The sequence below is a fragment of the Priapulus caudatus genome, unplaced genomic scaffold, assembly GCF_000485595.1.
Source record: "Priapulus caudatus unplaced genomic scaffold, Priapulus_caudatus-5.0.1 Scaffold701, whole genome shotgun sequence".
Lineage (NCBI taxonomy): Eukaryota > Metazoa > Priapulida > Priapulimorpha > Priapulimorphida > Priapulidae > Priapulus > Priapulus caudatus.
This window is the reverse complement of record NW_014577762.1, coordinates 8,417-25,115: the sequence shown is the minus strand read 5'-3', so window position 1 is coordinate 25,115 and position 16,699 is coordinate 8,417. Positions and strand designations below refer to the sequence as shown.

General features: G+C 41.6%; 2 protein-coding genes across 2 annotated transcripts in view; one reads left to right on the top strand and one right to left on the bottom strand.

The window, feature by feature from the left end:
• LOC106812927 (ATP-dependent RNA helicase DDX55-like) overlaps positions 1-6,118 on the bottom strand; it is a 30,472-nt gene extending 24,354 nt beyond the window's left edge. The window contains exons 1-4 of the mRNA XM_014816937.1: positions 5,891-6,118; positions 1,046-1,183; positions 560-714; positions 162-311 (exon numbers count right to left, since the gene is read on the bottom strand). Of these exons, the coding sequence (XP_014672423.1) occupies positions 162-311; positions 560-714; positions 1,046-1,183; positions 5,891-5,992 (545 nt within the window). The 5' untranslated portion in view covers positions 5,993-6,118. The remainder of the gene's footprint in view (positions 1-161; positions 312-559; positions 715-1,045; positions 1,184-5,890) is intronic.
• Positions 6,119-6,409: 291 nt separating this feature from the next.
• Positions 6,410-16,699, top strand: part of LOC106812924 (gametogenetin-binding protein 2-like) — a gene marked incomplete at its 3' end in the record, with an annotated part of 17,751 nt that continues 7,461 nt past the window's right edge. The window contains exons 1-2 of the mRNA XM_014816934.1: positions 6,410-6,641; positions 16,501-16,691. Coding sequence (XP_014672420.1) covers positions 6,555-6,641; positions 16,501-16,691 — 278 coding nt within the window. The remainder of the gene's footprint in view (positions 6,642-16,500; positions 16,692-16,699) is intronic.

Here is a 16,699-nt window from a genome sequence, read left to right as displayed (position 1 = left end):
ACGCCAATGAGAGAGAACGAGAGAGGGAGGAGAGAGAGAGAGAGAGAGAGAGAGAGAGAGAGAGAGAGAGAGAGAGAGAGAGAGAGAGAGAAGAGTAGATAGAGGCAGACAGGTTGTTACATAAATCAAACAGGTTGTTTGACGTAACTACTTGTACTAACCTGTCTTCAAACCCCATGCCTAGCAGCCGATCAGCCTCATCCAATATCAGCACCTCGAGGCTTTTAACATGAGCTGCAAGGTTGAAGCCATCCTGCTTACGCCGAAACATGTCCTCCAAGCGTCCAGGTGTGGCCGTAATGATATTGGCACTTTAATGCAAAAAACAAAGTTACTTTGACCTGTCACTGTTGATGATGTTCCTTGTAAACTAATGTGGTGTCACAACAAATGATATAGAACAAAACACAGACTTTGACATGTCACTGATGATGAGGTTACTCATAAACTGAAGAGGTTTCACAACAAACGATATAGAATCGAATCTCTATCATCTTTTTCTGAAGACATGAATGAACCCATTATCTGAGAATGCACCATGCAAGAATGTGAAATGTACCCATGCTCAGCAAACTGTGTGATGTCCTGTTCAGTACTTCCGCCTCCCACAAAGACAATGTGCGTTAGCTCCTTTGTGAACTTGAGAAAGTGCGACAGTACGTCATCAATCTGCTGAGCCAGTTCTCGTGTTGGTGTAACAATGATAGCGCCAACCTGTCAACATAAAAGACACCATTTGTCTGTCATGTAACCCATAGATCTGCTTCAATCACCATGCTCTCACCTTCTTTCTTGCCTACTCATCTCATTAGTAATTGTATATAAATTTTCCGTCTATATTTCTATGAATACATTTTTTACATACACTACAGCTACATTTTTCTTCCTTTTCCACATTCTGCAGGTAGGTTTCGTTTCTAAGTTCTAACATTGCACCAGTTTTCTTATCATAATTTAACTTCTTAAATAAACCAGGTAGAGTAGCTGATAATGACTAAAAAGGAAATTCAAGCTCTGACACTTTGTAAATAATATACCATTTTACCTCCTTCTTTTTCAGTTTATCTTCACGCTTTAGAAGTATCTCTAAAATGGGGATGACAAATGCTAGTGTCTTTCCACTGCCTGTTATCGCCTCCACAGCGACATCCTTGTTTCTCATAAACTGAGGTATGCACGCTGCCTGTAATAAATAAATATTGAGAAAACCACATGGGCTATACACTAAGTGGTCATATATAGCTTGCATATAGTACATTGTTGTGACAACATGCAGAATTGAAGCAGTTGATATGATGCTTGAGTTGAAGCTCATGTAGTTTGGACTCATTGGTTTTTCGTTCTGTTCAGCTAACTATTAACAAACTCCAGTCTATTTTAGTAATTCAATAGCCACGATGTTATTGTTATTTAGGGTATAGCTTCCCATTGCACCAGTCCATGGACCACGGCATCAGTCCATGGACCACAGCATCAGACTCAGTCCATGGCCCACGGCATCAGTCCACGGACCATGGCATGAGACTCATGCCATGGTCCGTGGACTGATGCCGTGGTCCATGATGAGTCCATGGACCATGGCATCAGACTCAGTCCATGGACCGTGGCATCAGACTCAGTCCATGGACCCTGGCATCAGACTCAGTCCATGGACCATGGCACCAGACTCAGTCCATGGACCATGGCATCAGACTCAGTCCATGGACCATGGCATCAGACTCAGTCCATGGACCATGGTATCAGACTCAGTCCATGGACCATGGTATCAGACTCAGTCCATGGACCATGGCATCAGACTCAGTCCATGGACCATGGTATCAGACTGAGTCCATGGGCATCGATTCGACCATGGCACCAGACTCAGTCCATGGACCATGGCATCAGACTCAGTCCATGGACCGTGGCATCAGACTCAGTCCATGGACCACGGCATCAGACTCAGTCCATGGACCGTGGCATCAGACTCAGTCCATGGACCGTGGCATCAGACTCAGTCCATGGACCACGATGCCATTGATCAATTTAATGGCATTGTCATGGCATTGGGTAGCTCCAAGAAACGGTATTGCTAGGGTTAAAATACCGTTTCAAACATTGGCTGCAGCTAAACACGTAGTTGTCTTATTTGCTAAGTATCACCAAAGAACACTTCACATGTGATATACCAAATAAATCAGTATACATCCACCTTCTTGTAACCATCAGTGCGCTACGATGCGCTGGGTACTTACGGGGTTACAGCAACTTTTTGAGACGAATGCAACCAAATTTATGAATTTGCCACCATGTTTGCTATCATTCCGACTATGACTAAAATCCGCAATGGATCAAACAAGAGAAATTAAACGATCTGCGATCCTCATGTAAACCAACCCTACATCCGAGAACATGTCATCTAAAGTTTTTACAAATGGCCCAGACATTTGTGAACATCGTTTCACTTGCTTTGGTGTGTAATTGCCGTGAGAGCCATCGTGCAGCTATTGTACTATTTCTGTAATATTTTCCAGCGAGTATTTTCCATTTCGGGTTTTCCATGTCTCTCTTCCATTGACTCATGTGCAGTGTAAACATGGCAGGTAAAGCTGATTGGAAAGTTGATATGCTGTGAGAATTAGCAGATTATACCATGAATTAATGTAAGGTTGTACTTGGCGTGACGTATAGTGTGTACCGGGTAATGATAAAGGCAGTGCAAAATGCAAAGGAAATATGAACTAGAGGCGTAACGTACCACAATCACGTATATTTCAAGCCATTACAATTGACAACAACAAAGCAACGGTAAAGCAACAGTAAAAGGAGTACACGTGTGACACGGACAGTTGGGGTGAGACAATGAGAGGAGTTCTCCCGCTCCAAGCGCAGCGCGCCTTTTATAACAGCCCGGCCTTTGTGACCAACATCCAGGCATTATCTTCTCACCTCCTGAGCTTCGCCAGGCCGCATCCCTATGTGACCTGCGATTGCTGCTTCGCGAGCACCGCGTGCCCCCTCTCCGCACTCTATCTGTCAACCATGCTATCCGGTCAGTTTATTAAACACCTCTGCCTGCCCTGTGTGCGACACCTCTGCTTGCTAAGCGCCTTGAATAAATAATGAGCGCGCGCAATGCTAGCTTGCACGCCAGCATCACTACATTCTAGGTTAGAAGCAGGACAACTGTGAGTTAACGTTCATATTTCAAACTAGGCAAGTCAAAGGTGGTAATAGAATACTGAATAGTTTTATTTGAGATATACAGAGTTATTCATCCAGATGAGACGGGATATTAGAGAAGCGTTGCCGAAAGGAGGTGTTGACCCGAAGTGCTGAGCGCAGATCTTGCGCGCAGTTCCGCGGCAAGGCGCACGCGACCGCGGGAACGTCCTACGACAGTATGCAGCGCTGGCAGCTATGGATCCGTGCGCCGAATGCTTAGACCGGCGCACGCATCCATAGCTGCCAGCGAACAGTCCACAATTTTAGTGGGGGACACAGAGGGCAGACATTTGGGACGTGAACAGTGTTCACTTGTTATAAAAACATAATTTCTCTGTTCGTAACCGAGCTGTGTCACACGAAATCACAGAAAGACTAACGAAATTTTCGCGTTCGCGAACCTTGCCCAGTAATGGAAATGGCTGCAAGGACAAAGGCTATATATAGACTGGGACTCACTCCCACCTCGATTACCCATCGAGTGACTAAGCTAAGCCGAGAGGTGGAGCGAGTGCCAGTCTATGGGCTATAGGCGGCCGTGCTTTCGATACCCGTACGAGCCCGCCATTGCACTCTGCACAAAGCGTTGCAGGGTGTTGGGCGGCTGAGCAGCTCATTTCCATTACTTGGGCCAAGGTTCGCGACGCCGAGAATTTCGTCAGTCTTCTGTTGTGTTTCGGGCATGACACAGCTCGGTTACGAACAGAGACTTATGTTTTATATTAACAGCACGTAATCTGTTCTCTCCAGGCGCAAACAAAATGGAAGCCTGTTGAATTGTGCCTATCTGCCGTCCCCGCTCGCCCAAAGTTTAAATGAAGCTCGCCACGCCCCCTCCCGGCAGCGAAAATTTGGCAAGGGGGCAAAAGCCGCTTTCCCCCTAACCCCTGCTAAATATGAATAATTGACGTCATGTTGAAAGTAGTTCATATCCGCTTGGTGAGACCACTAATGATAACACTCACCACCCTCTCAACTGTGTTACTCCCCCCGCCCCCTCAATCCGTCGGCTCGGTATCGACACCCGACGGGCCGCGTGGCCTGTGTTCGCGTCCTGTCAGAAAACTTTCTCAAAGCTTAACTTTCGAGAAAGCCCTTTCATTGCAGAGGCGAAATCCGTCAGGCTACGTCTTCATCACCAACGCCCCCCGCGCTCCGCAACGTCAACAATTAACTCTGGCTTGATTTTTCTTTTCTTTTTTATCATCATTACTTGCAGCTGTAAGCGTGCAACAAGCGGCTTTTTCCGCGTCCGGCCGCGCAGCCCAATGGCCAAGGCCGGCGCAGTCGGTACGCTTGCGACGAGATCTTCGACGGAATTTACCAGGAACGATCGCAATAATACCCACCCCCCTCAAACGCAGCCCCAGTCACGGCCTACTGCCCCTCATACGAAAAATCACACGAAGTTGTCAGTGAAATAGATTTGCGTCTTTAGTCTCAACCCGCCTTACTACTTCTCTACTTTGCAATTTCTAAGTCGCGCGAGATAGCTAAGTAGACACTAAGGCAAAGTCGTCATTATTAATATTAGTGTTAGCGTAGCCTTACTACGTAACCCTTCCCCCCCGCCCGCGCGTAACCAGTTTGTCATATTATTAGCTCCGTCGCTGTAGTGAACCTAGCTAAGTGTCTAAGTGACTCCAGCTCAGCCCTGTAGGCTGGTTAAAGTCAGTACCTCACGTGAAAGTACCCTTACTAGTGAATTAATTGTACATGCACTCGCTAGTCAAAATAGACGGTATTCCGTGAGTGTCTGCGATACAATCCTTCGACTCGCGCATTGGGGATCGCTCGTTATATATCATCATATATGATAGGTCGCCTGGTATGAATGCACGAGTACGAGCACAGTTGTTGTTTGTTGGAGCCTCATGTTCTCTATCCTTGGGCCGTACGAGTCGGAGCACTCCGGAATTTCACGTTAATTCTTACGGAACACTTACAGTTCAAGCTTCCCACTGTTCACAGTTTAGGCACTTCTGCCACCATGTTGAAATCTTTAGTTTGATGAGGAGTGTAACTATGCAGAGATACAATAGCAGATAAGAGTGACAATGAAACTAACTGTAAACTGGATTGATTACGAATAGCGAAGACATGTTCTATTGTTCCTCTATATCGGATCTTCTAAGCTCAGCCAGTCAACGCTACGCATCAGCGCTATATATTGTTACAATGTGAACAAAAAACTCCGTTATTACAGCAAAGAAAGCGCGCCTAGTAGCGAACAACAAATTGGGAGCTTTTCTAGCCCGTCTCTACCTAACTGGGTAGTGCGATCCCTCGTGCAATGCGCAGAACTGGCGATGAGAGCGAAAAGCCGGCTTCAAGCTAACCCTAGGAAAGGAACTGAGTACTGGCGTTGGGAAGAGGGCAGCGAAATTGCAAAAGTGCGCCGCGGGGCGGCGTTTGAGCGCTTCGCGCGGATATCCGGCTGCAGATCGTCTAGATCTGCAGAGGTGATAAGTTTTTTGTATGGAAGGGTGTTAGGCTGTATTATATAGACAATCCCTCGTACAGCCTGGTCGGGCTAGGCATTGGGCAGCACTGCAGTGCACTGTCACTGTGCAGCATCAGCCTCAAATGCCAATTTGTCATTTGTCATTTGACAAAGCCAGGGCAAATTTACCATAAACAATATATCTAAACTAATATAGCAAATAACATATAATCTCATTTTAAATACCTGAACAGGGGTTGCCCTTTTAAAGCCTAATGCTTGAATTGCATTATGTGTAACTTTGGAAATAGATACACCTAAATTACTCCAGTTTGTGGTGGCTGCCATGTTGTTAGCCTCTCATAAGCTATGCTGTTTCCACCTGATATACAGCTCTACTAAACGTTTTTTTTCCAAGACATTTGTAAACATAAAAAGATTAAAATTTCACATAAAAAGTGGAATATAGTCATAATATAGTTATAAGCATTAGATAGAAATAGTAAGAAGAATATAAATAAGGAATGCAGGAGGTAACCGATCTACTTGGTTGACAACTTGGTATATTTATCCGCTTATACCATTGCAAATACAATAAAAAAAGGAAAATGATGAATGAATGATTTTAGCTGAAGGAACAATAATAAATATATAACTGCAATATTTTTAAATTGTTTTTATGTATTTTAATTATTACAAAATAATTAGATCTATATTTCTCTCTGAGAGCGGATTCGTACTCGTCTATCCCACAACGTGGTTCGGTCACAATTGTGTGTTCCATTTTGGTATTGCTTCACTCAAAAAACCTTGAAAAGTTCGGTTTCTGTTGAACTTTACCGTAATATTTTCTTGTTAACCGGTAATTAATATTCATCGTATAATTAACCGGCTATCCGTTGAATGCGAAATGGCTCGATTGGTAGCAGTTTGTCGGGAAGACGACTACAAATTTCTTGAACGGCAAGTGCCTCTTGTCATAGACGAATCACTGAAAGTAAGTATGACTATGAGGACGTTGCCGTTGGTTATCACCAAAATATTGCTGTTATTATTAATTAAATATAGACGGTAAAAATTTTACGATGGGTTACTTCTGTCCAACTTGACATCTCACTCGACTCATCGACTCTCACACAGAACAAACATAATTTCAGTTGCAAATGCTAGGCTTTAGATGATCCGATTGATCGTGCCGTACTCGTGAGTCGTAGTACTACTACTACTAGTACTACTATAGACCGAATAATTCTGTCCCATATTAACCTTTTTATATTTTGGTGAGGGTTAGTATATGGGACAGAACGGCGTTCATTGAAATTTCGTGAGATCGCCATGCAAAATGCAACGCCGTGAGAATGCGGCCCGTACGCCGCTATTGGCCGCTCGGAAAAAACCTACCGTTCCCTTCTACATGGCTTTACCTTGCTACTGATATGTGTATACATTCCACTTCAATCGTTTATTCACATCTTAATAAGATTGTTTTTTATAAACACGCTCGTTCAACTTTCCTAAATTACATCGCCATTACAGAACAATCTAGACCAATCAGGCGAGTCTTACAATAGCCCCTGGTTTCTGCTTGTATCTGTGGCGCCTGCAGGAGTGCCTGATAGGACTCGCTCGTGATTGCGTCCTTGGATTGGCTTGTAAATGGCGATGTAATTAGGAAAGTTTGAACGGAAGCGGTGATTTATGAAAAACAAATCTTTTAGAAGGGAATAACGATTGAAATGGAATGTATAACATATCAATAGCAAGGTAAAGTCATTTTTTAGAAGGGAACGGTCTAGGTTTTTTTCCGCGCAATAAGCGGCATACGCGGCCGCATTTCTCAGCGCATGCAATTTTGCATGCGATCTCACGAAAAATTTTCAATGAACCCCGTTCTGTCCCAATATTAACCCTCACCAAAATATAAAAAAGGTTATATGGGACAGAATTATTCGGTCTAGTACTACTACTACTAGTACTACTACTACTAGTACTACTACTAGTTACTACTACTAATACTACTACTAGTACTACTAGTAATAGTATACTAATACTAATAGTTACTCATACTAGTACTAGTACTACTATTAGGTCCAGATCAGATTCCAGCAAGAATAATGAAAATTGCAGATCCTGTCCTGTCGCCTATCCTTTCATTCATCTACCAACAATCTCTCGATACTGGACAGCTTTTCAAAGATTGGACAACGGCTAACATCACACCAGTTTTTAAGAAGGGCAATAGGAGCGTCCCGAGCAACTATTGTCCTGTTTCGCTTACATCAATATCTAGCAAGATATTTGAACATATCATAAATAGCCAAGTCAGAAATCACCTCAAAGGAAAAAAATTACTAATTGAAAACCAGCATGGCTTTCGTAGTAATCGATCCTGTGAGAGCCAGCTGCTAATAACAACTCAGGACCTTGCAACCAGCATTAACAACAGGAAGCAGACAGATGTAATAATACTGGACTTCAGTATTTAAGCCTTCGACAAGGTCCCACACCAACGCCTTCTTCAGAAGCTTGACCATTACGGTATCCGTGGAAAACTTTTACGCTGGATAGCAGCTTTTCTCACCCAGCGTACCCAGCGTGTAGTTGTAGAAGGAGACTTCTCTGACTGGACTGCTGTCACTTCAGGAGTTCCACAAGGAACGGTACTAGGCCCACTCCTATTCCTCCTTTTCATTAACGACTTGCCAGACAACATTGCTTCCCAAACTTGATTATTCGCAGATGATTATCTGTTGTACCGCGAGATTAGCAACCAGCAAGATCAGGAAGCGCTTCAAGACGATCTTGACAAGCTGGTACTATGGACATCGACATGGCAGATGGAGTTTAACGCTACATCATGAATATCTCCCTTCTGCGCAAAAAACATCATAAGTACATCTACCGCATTCACGACTCTTCACTGCAGTATGTCACATCCAACCCGTATCTTGGAGTTCACTTAGACAGTGGCCTCAGGTGGAACGTACACATTGACAACATATGTGTGAAGGCCAATAGATTGTTAGTCTTTCTGCGCCGAAATCTGGGCTGCAGCCATCAGCACATTAAGGAAAGAGCATACAAAACTCTTGTACTACCAAGCCTGGATTACTGCTCATCAGTGTGGGACCCACACCAAGAGAAATATAAATATAAGCTAGAAATGATACAAAACAGATCTGCAAGATTTGTTACAAACACCTATGGGCGATATAGCAGTACGTCAGCTCGTAGTAAGGACCAACTCGGGTGGCAACAACTTTAAACTTATGTATCGTAGACGCTTTAACTCGAGTGTAGTGATGTATAAGGTTGTAAACCACCTCATAGCAATACCGGCGAATAGATATCTGATCCCGAGGATGTCAGGTACCAGATCGAAAACCCCCCACAAATTTCGGCACCTGCACTGCAACAACAACGCATTCAAATTCTCCTTTTTTTCCCGGATGATTCCAATCTGCCTTCACTCCCACATGCACGCGAACCCACTTTAAGAGGACACCAGTTGCATTGCACTCACATCATCATTATGCACCTGTTTGTTTATTGGGTTTATCCCTGTAGGCACTTACTACCTTGTCATTATATCCAGTGTAGTGGACACCGACAAGTACGAGAACATAACATTAGACAGTACTAGTACTAGTACTAGTAGTACTTACTATCTAGTATAGAGTGTGGAATTTGCACGTGCAAGTTTTATGTTTCTTTTTGATTAATATCTGCATCTCAAAGAGTGCATGGCACACTCCACTGAATGTGGACAGTGCACACGAATTGCAAAAACATCGTAAAATCGTATGTGCATGTATATTTATATCGAACAAATTTGCTCTTATCTCATACTGGGCATGCATGCACTTGTAAGAGCCCATCATGAACTTCTACTGCTAGTGTATGTACATGCAACTGTTATATCTCAAATTGAGCACTGTCATTTGACGAGTCATATGCTAAAGTAAAAGACTGGCACAGGTCTTCCTAAACATTTTTAGCAATGATAAATTGCTTGCAAGTTTGTCTGTACATATATATATATGTGATCAAAGAAAGTGAACACAATGACACTACTGACACATACATTGTCATGAGTCTCATAATAAGTCATTATTTAGGGTATTATTAGTCAGTATTAAGGATACTCTCCACGTTGTGCATGAAATTTCATCGATTTTTCGTTTTCAACTTTATTCGATGGCTAACACTATGTGCCACCTGTGTACATGTTCATTTCTCCATATAACGGGACATGTGAACTGTCAGAGCGTTTTTGCTTGCCCGCGTACATGTGTAGTAAGCAGCGGCTGACGTTCATTTATGACGTCAGACAAATGATACAACCAGCATTTTCACGATATTCACTGAGCCAGTATCCATCAACATCAGGAGTAGATAATAGGGAATTCCCTATTATCTACTCCTGATCAACATCAACCCTGCTACAGCTGTACTACTACCCTGATCCAATAAGTATCCCACAAGAGGCCTAAAATAGTTCTCACGCCTCGCAACGCACCTTACATAAGGCGCGCGTTTGTTGACAGTGACGTCAGGGTTTGCGCCATTTTCATGAATTTGCGTTGGTTACCCTCGTAATTTCTCAGAATTTCTCAAGGTGCATGGAAATTTTACCAATTATGTGGTGTCAGTTAGTCATGGATATGTCGCAATAAGTACTAACAATAGATACTATCACAATCGTTCACCCATTTTGCACACAGGCGGTCACTCATTGTGAAAAATAGAAAAACGCTGATTTCTCTGTTTCGATTTCTGACATAGTAGCCGATGTATAAATGGATATTTCTCTGTGATTACAACTCGGATTAATTTAATTTTACACTCGTTTTAATGGTAACATTTTGTGGTAAAAAGCCCATCAGGGATTGTTATTAGTGCCTTACTTTATTAGTTATGTCTCTTTATTCGCTAAATTTCTATTTTACACATAACTTGATTTTTAAGCAGTTTTTTCGAGTTTTCTCAGTAAATATGTAAATTAAAGAAAAATCCTGATGGGCTATTTTGGTCCATATTGTGCTTAACATGTGGCAAAAATTTTGTATCCTCACTCCTTCTGGTAGTTGAGAAATATCCAAAATACCATTTTTACATAAAAATTCAAAATTTGTGTGGTAACATAATTAGGTGGCTGGAAATTTCTAAATTTTTTGGCTTGAGCATAGAGATATATCTCCTCTATAAATAAAACAAGTGATTGATTCGATTCATTCGCCAATAAACGTTTAATCTTCACTAGAGCAATACCCTTGCGCAACGTGGTGAGTATCCTTAACAAGGATTATAAAGGGATACGTATTACACAACAGTTACCTCTATGTACTAATGCCATTTATTGATTGACAATATGTGTAATTTGATGAATTTATCATGATTTTTATCTTATTCTGAGACAAGTATGTGAATATGTTGTAGTACATGCAATGTTACCACAATCTTGTTAATGGGGTGCACTATGTTGTTTGTATTAAAAATCTGATGTGTTATCCAGTGAATAGTTTTGGTGTCCTATAGATGACAGCTACTTAATAAAGGTGGCCTGCCTCATAATATGCCTAGTTCCTTGGGAAGCCATTGATTATGACATATTACTATATTAGTGAAAACAATATGTGCACTGGCCTTCTTATCTGTTGGCTTGTGTGATTATTGCATATTTAGTTTTGTTGGCATATTGTTTGAACTTCCTGCAATAGAACTTTGAAGGGAATAGATCTAGGAAATGCATAGACTCACACTCTCAGTCGTTCTTGGCATTAACGGTGGTATGTACATTCATAAGAGAAAGAAAAACAGTTGGTTAGGTGTGAGGGTGGGGTATATTTTCCACGACATGAAATTTGTCATCAACTTAGCAAGGCATTGACTGAGTAGTTTTCATGTAGTTTTTATCAGTTAGGATCAGCAATCAAGTGTAAATGTACCGTACATAAAAAGTCTCACTTATTTGCTGCTTAGCAGAGAAATTTCACCAGACTGAGTGGAAAAAAACCTATCTTCATTAGGCTCCAACATTTTTTATTCATCTTATAGCCTAATACTTCGCTGTACGCATAGTACTAGTAGTCTCTAGTTGAATGCTCGGGTTTAGTGCAACCACATAGACATTTGGAGATTTTGTTTGGGATATATGCCTGTATTATGTTAGCATAATATGATCATAGTTTAAGTGGGCAGAGATATTTCTTGTGCATGCACAATTCCATAATATGGATTTCAACAGGAATTTCAGTTTGCTCAAATAGTTATTATCAGCATCCCAATAAAATTTATGTAATTTTCTGTAGCTGTCAAACTTGTAGCTTATTTTGTAAGTACGAATGAACTTGTGTTTATAAGGAAGAAAACTTTTAATATTTAAATTTATATTCATGGTACAGCATTTGACATCAGTGACGCTTTTGTGGCTGTATCTCTGCCTTATATTGGGTGATATTGCAGATACATTTGTGTTAGTATGCCCTTGGAGCAACCACATTCAACAAAAGACCATAATTTAATGCATTCACAATTTTTGAATGTACTTCATATACTTGGTTTTCAGTACCATACTTGATGTTTAATGGATTATAAGTCCATACAGACTAGGTGCGACACCATTTATGACATCTACATATATTCAAGTGTAAAAGTCATAGGGCACTGGTTCGGATAGTGGTTTGAACTCTGTTTTATAGCGTAGACATTTGAACAGCCTGTTTTGCTGTACATGTTATATTGTAAAGATGTCTACAGTACACATACCCAGTGTTATACAGGTATGCATTACAAATAAAAGCAGTCATATGGCCTGCTTTGTGACTGGTCTTGCATGACTAGCACAGACGCCACCCCGTGTAGTAATCTGGCAGTGAACTTGTGGAACGGTATTTTAGCAGTAAGCCACAGGAAAACTGCTATGATAACTAGTGGATTATAATTTATAGTGCGTACCCTGCAGATCAACCCCCTTGCACATGGGAAAATAGTTGAGAATATCTGAGCTAACACCAAGTTGTTGTTGAAATATTTACAGAAGAAAGTGTGTGAAAACCCATGTACATCATTCATAATTTACTAAACGAAACTTGGTAAGCTGTTCTTTATCAGTGCACTATTTTTTATCACAGGTTGTGACCATAGCCATTGTTTTAATAAATGTCGACTTCCGCACTTGTTACAAAACGAGCGGGCTGTGCAAATGAAGGCATCTTCTGTAAATTCTCTCCTGATGCTATGTGTAATGGTGCAACTTCGTCTCCCGTCCCATGGTTTACCTGTTGTAACATCGACGGTACGCGTAATACTGTATACATGTACGGGTGTGGGGCTTGTGCGCGTAAAAGCCTGTCTGTGGCTGACTGGAGTCTCTACTGATGCATGAACTAAAAACACAATTGGCACAGTTCTATTTTAGAGGTGAACATTTCTGTAACACTGCAGCTAAATAATAGAAACAGGGCGTGTCTGTGTGTGCCATATTTTCCAGCTTAATTAAAATATGACCTAATTCATTTATTGGAGTAGGAAGATGTGCTGTTTCATGCACAAATGTTTACTTAATTCCAGACTGAGAGTAAATCTTGTAGGTGATATGAAATGAGAAGTTGTAGTCACAAAATGTTAGCAATTCTCCCAAACCTGAATCTTAGCCACTTGGTGCCTGGCTTTCATTGTTAGCTGTGCTAATATCAATATTATGCAAATTCTTATTATCGTACTTTTGCTAATATGCATGTTTTTCAAGGCCTTTGTCTTTCTTGCCATTTTTTAGCTTGGCGTGAATAGTCGTGTGCGTGCGTGCGTGTTTGTCTGTCTGCGTGTGCCCGCGATAAATAGCATGTACAGTAATGTGGCCTCTACAAGTCTCCAACTGCGTGATCGTGAGCAGATCAGATCAGTGCAGTTCACTCACACGTGCGGTCAGCATCGTATTACACGAAAGTTGTTTTGCTTGCATTTATACGTGTACGATGTTGAAAAACTGTGACGGAAAAAGTGTTCGCGAGTTTTTTCTGCGCTGCGCAAGCAATGTAATGCCCTGGTAAAGTCCCCCAATCAGTAGAAACTATTCGCCCCGGCATTGATTTCGTATTCCTCGGTTTTAGAGTAGTTTAGAGTTTGAGACACTGGCTGTCTGGCTGGCATGTCATGCTTGTAAACAGTGAATTAGTACCACGGGTTTCTTATGGCGCTTACACACCCACCTACATTATTCATGTACTAAGTTATGTTATTTGATACTGGGCAACATGATCAGTTTGCACACATTCTCTTCATAGTTTTTGAGTCGTTGTAAATACATAATGTAATTAACAACTCAGCTTGCTGTCTAGTTTATTAACGAGGTCAGTAATTAATGATGGTGTTAAATTGACTAGATCGCTAGTTGTGAATAGTAGATTAAAAAAAGCACAAGCATTTACCGTACAAATTAACTACTATCCTCACAATATATGTCTGACTTCCTAATAAATAGGAGCATTTGCGGTATACTCGTTGAATTTCCTTTGAAAGAAACTGCAAAATGAGGAATATGATGTAGTGAGTTAACCATACAAGTACCACTAACAAGCTTAATTGTTTTTATTTTGCACCAGGGAAAACATTAAAATTTATTTTTCGGGGGCTACTTTTTAAACTCGCGTGCATGAAAATAGCACTCTAAAATTTGGTTTGCATTGAAATCTATGCAAATTTCCGGGGGCTCTTTTTGGCATTTCCGGGGCTCTTTTTGGCATTTCGGGGGCTAAATCGCCCCGAGCACCCGTGTATTTTTTCCACTGTTTTGCACGTTACAGTAACTTTCGCAAAGCACTAGTTGGTCTTGGCTATATTTGAGTTATTGTGCTTGGCACGTATAGCTGCCGTCTGTGTGTGTGAGTGTTGAGTAGAATGATAGATTATGTAAATATGTGTAACTGATGAATGTATCAACTCACTGTACATACTTCTGAGTGCTATGTGTATAAACAAAGTTACTAATAGATTGCTAATTGTAGCAACAGGTTTCATTCTTGCTAGATGGTTAATTGTTTTAAAATGATGAGTTTTTTAACAGTGTGATGGATCGGAAGATGTTAGTCTCATTACTGCTAGCATCTGTTACTATTGCTGTAGTGATCACATCACTGCTGGCTGTAGTAACATCACATGTTACTATTGCTGTAGTGATCACATCACTGCTGGCTGTATTAACATCACATGTTACTATTGCTGTAGTGATCACATCACTGCTAGCTGTATTAACATCACATCTGTAGTGATCACATCACTGCTGGCTGTATTAACATCACATCTGTAGTGATCGCATCACTGCGATGTTAATACAGCCAGCAGTGATGTGATCACTACAGCAATAGTAACATGTGATGTTAATACAGCTAGCAGTGATGTGATCACTACAGATGTGGCTGTATTAACATCACATCTGTAGTGATCGCATCACTGCTAGCTGTATTAACATCACATCTGTAGTGATCGCATCACTGCTGGCTGTATTAACATCACATGTTACTATTGCTGTAGTGATCGCATTACTGCTGGCTGTATTAACATCACATCTGTAGTGATGACATCACTGCTGGCTGTAGTAACATCACATGTTACTATTGCTGTAGTGATCACATCACTGCTAGCTGTATTAACATCACATGTTACTATTGCTGTAGTGATGACATCACTGCTGGCTGTATTAACATCACATCTGTAGTGATCACATCACTGCTAGCTGTATTAACATCACATGTTACTATTGCTGTAGTGATCACATCACTGCTAGCTGTATTAACATCACATCTGTAGTGATCGCATCACTGCTGGCTGTATTAACATCACATGTTACTATTGCTGTAGTGATCACATCACTGCTAGCTGTAGTAACATCACATCTGTAGTGATCGCATCACTGCTGGCTGTATTAACATCACATGTTACTATTGCTGTAGTGATCACATCACTGCTGGCTGTAGTAACATCACATCTGTAGTGATCGCATCACTGCTGGCTGTATTAACATCACATGTTACTATTGCTGTAGTGATCACATCACTGCNCATCACTGCTGGCTGTATTAACATCACATCTGTAGTGATCGCATCACTGCTGGCTGTATTAACATCACATCTGTAGTGATCACATCACTGCTGGCTGTATTAACATCACATGTTACTATTGTGATGTTAATACAGCCAGCAGTGATGCGATCACTACAGCATCTGTAGTGATCGCATCACTGCTAGCTGTATTAACATCACATCTGTAGTGATCGCATCACTGCTGGCTGTATTAACATCACATGTATTAACATCACATGTTACTATTGCTGTAGTGATCACATCACTGCTGGCTGTAGTAACATCACATCTGTAGTGATCACATCACTGCTGGCTGTAGTAACATCACATCTGTAGTGATCGCATCACTGCTAGCTGTATTAACATCACATGTTACTATTGCTGTAGTGATCACATCACTGCTGGCTGTAGTAACATCACATCTGTAGTGATCGCATTACTGCTAGCTGTAGTAACATCACATCTGTAGTGATCGCATCACTGCTGGCTGTATTAACATCTCATGTAACTTTTTGTTACTATTGCATGTTACTATTGCTGTAGTGATCACATCACTGCTGGCTGTATGAAGATAGTGATCGCATCACTGCTGGCTGTATGAAGATAGTGATTGCATCACTGCTGGCTGCATTAACATCTCATGTTACTATTGCTGTAGTGATCACATCACTGCTGGCTGTATGAAGATAGTGATCGCATCACTGCTGGCTGTATGAAGATAGTGATTGCATCACTGCTGGCTGCATTAACATCGCATGCATTACTATTCTGTTACAGATGGTGATGGAGTTTGCGGACGTGTGTGCCGGCTGTGACGGCGTCGGCATCAAGCAGAAGGACCTGGCTGTGTTCCGGCATAAGTACAACGCGTTGACGCGCGATGAGCGTCTCCTCGCGCTCATGGTCACCAGCAAGGACCTGTTCGCAGCGCTTGCGCAGATGGTGCCGTGCGTCGGCTGCCGCAGGAGGTAACCAC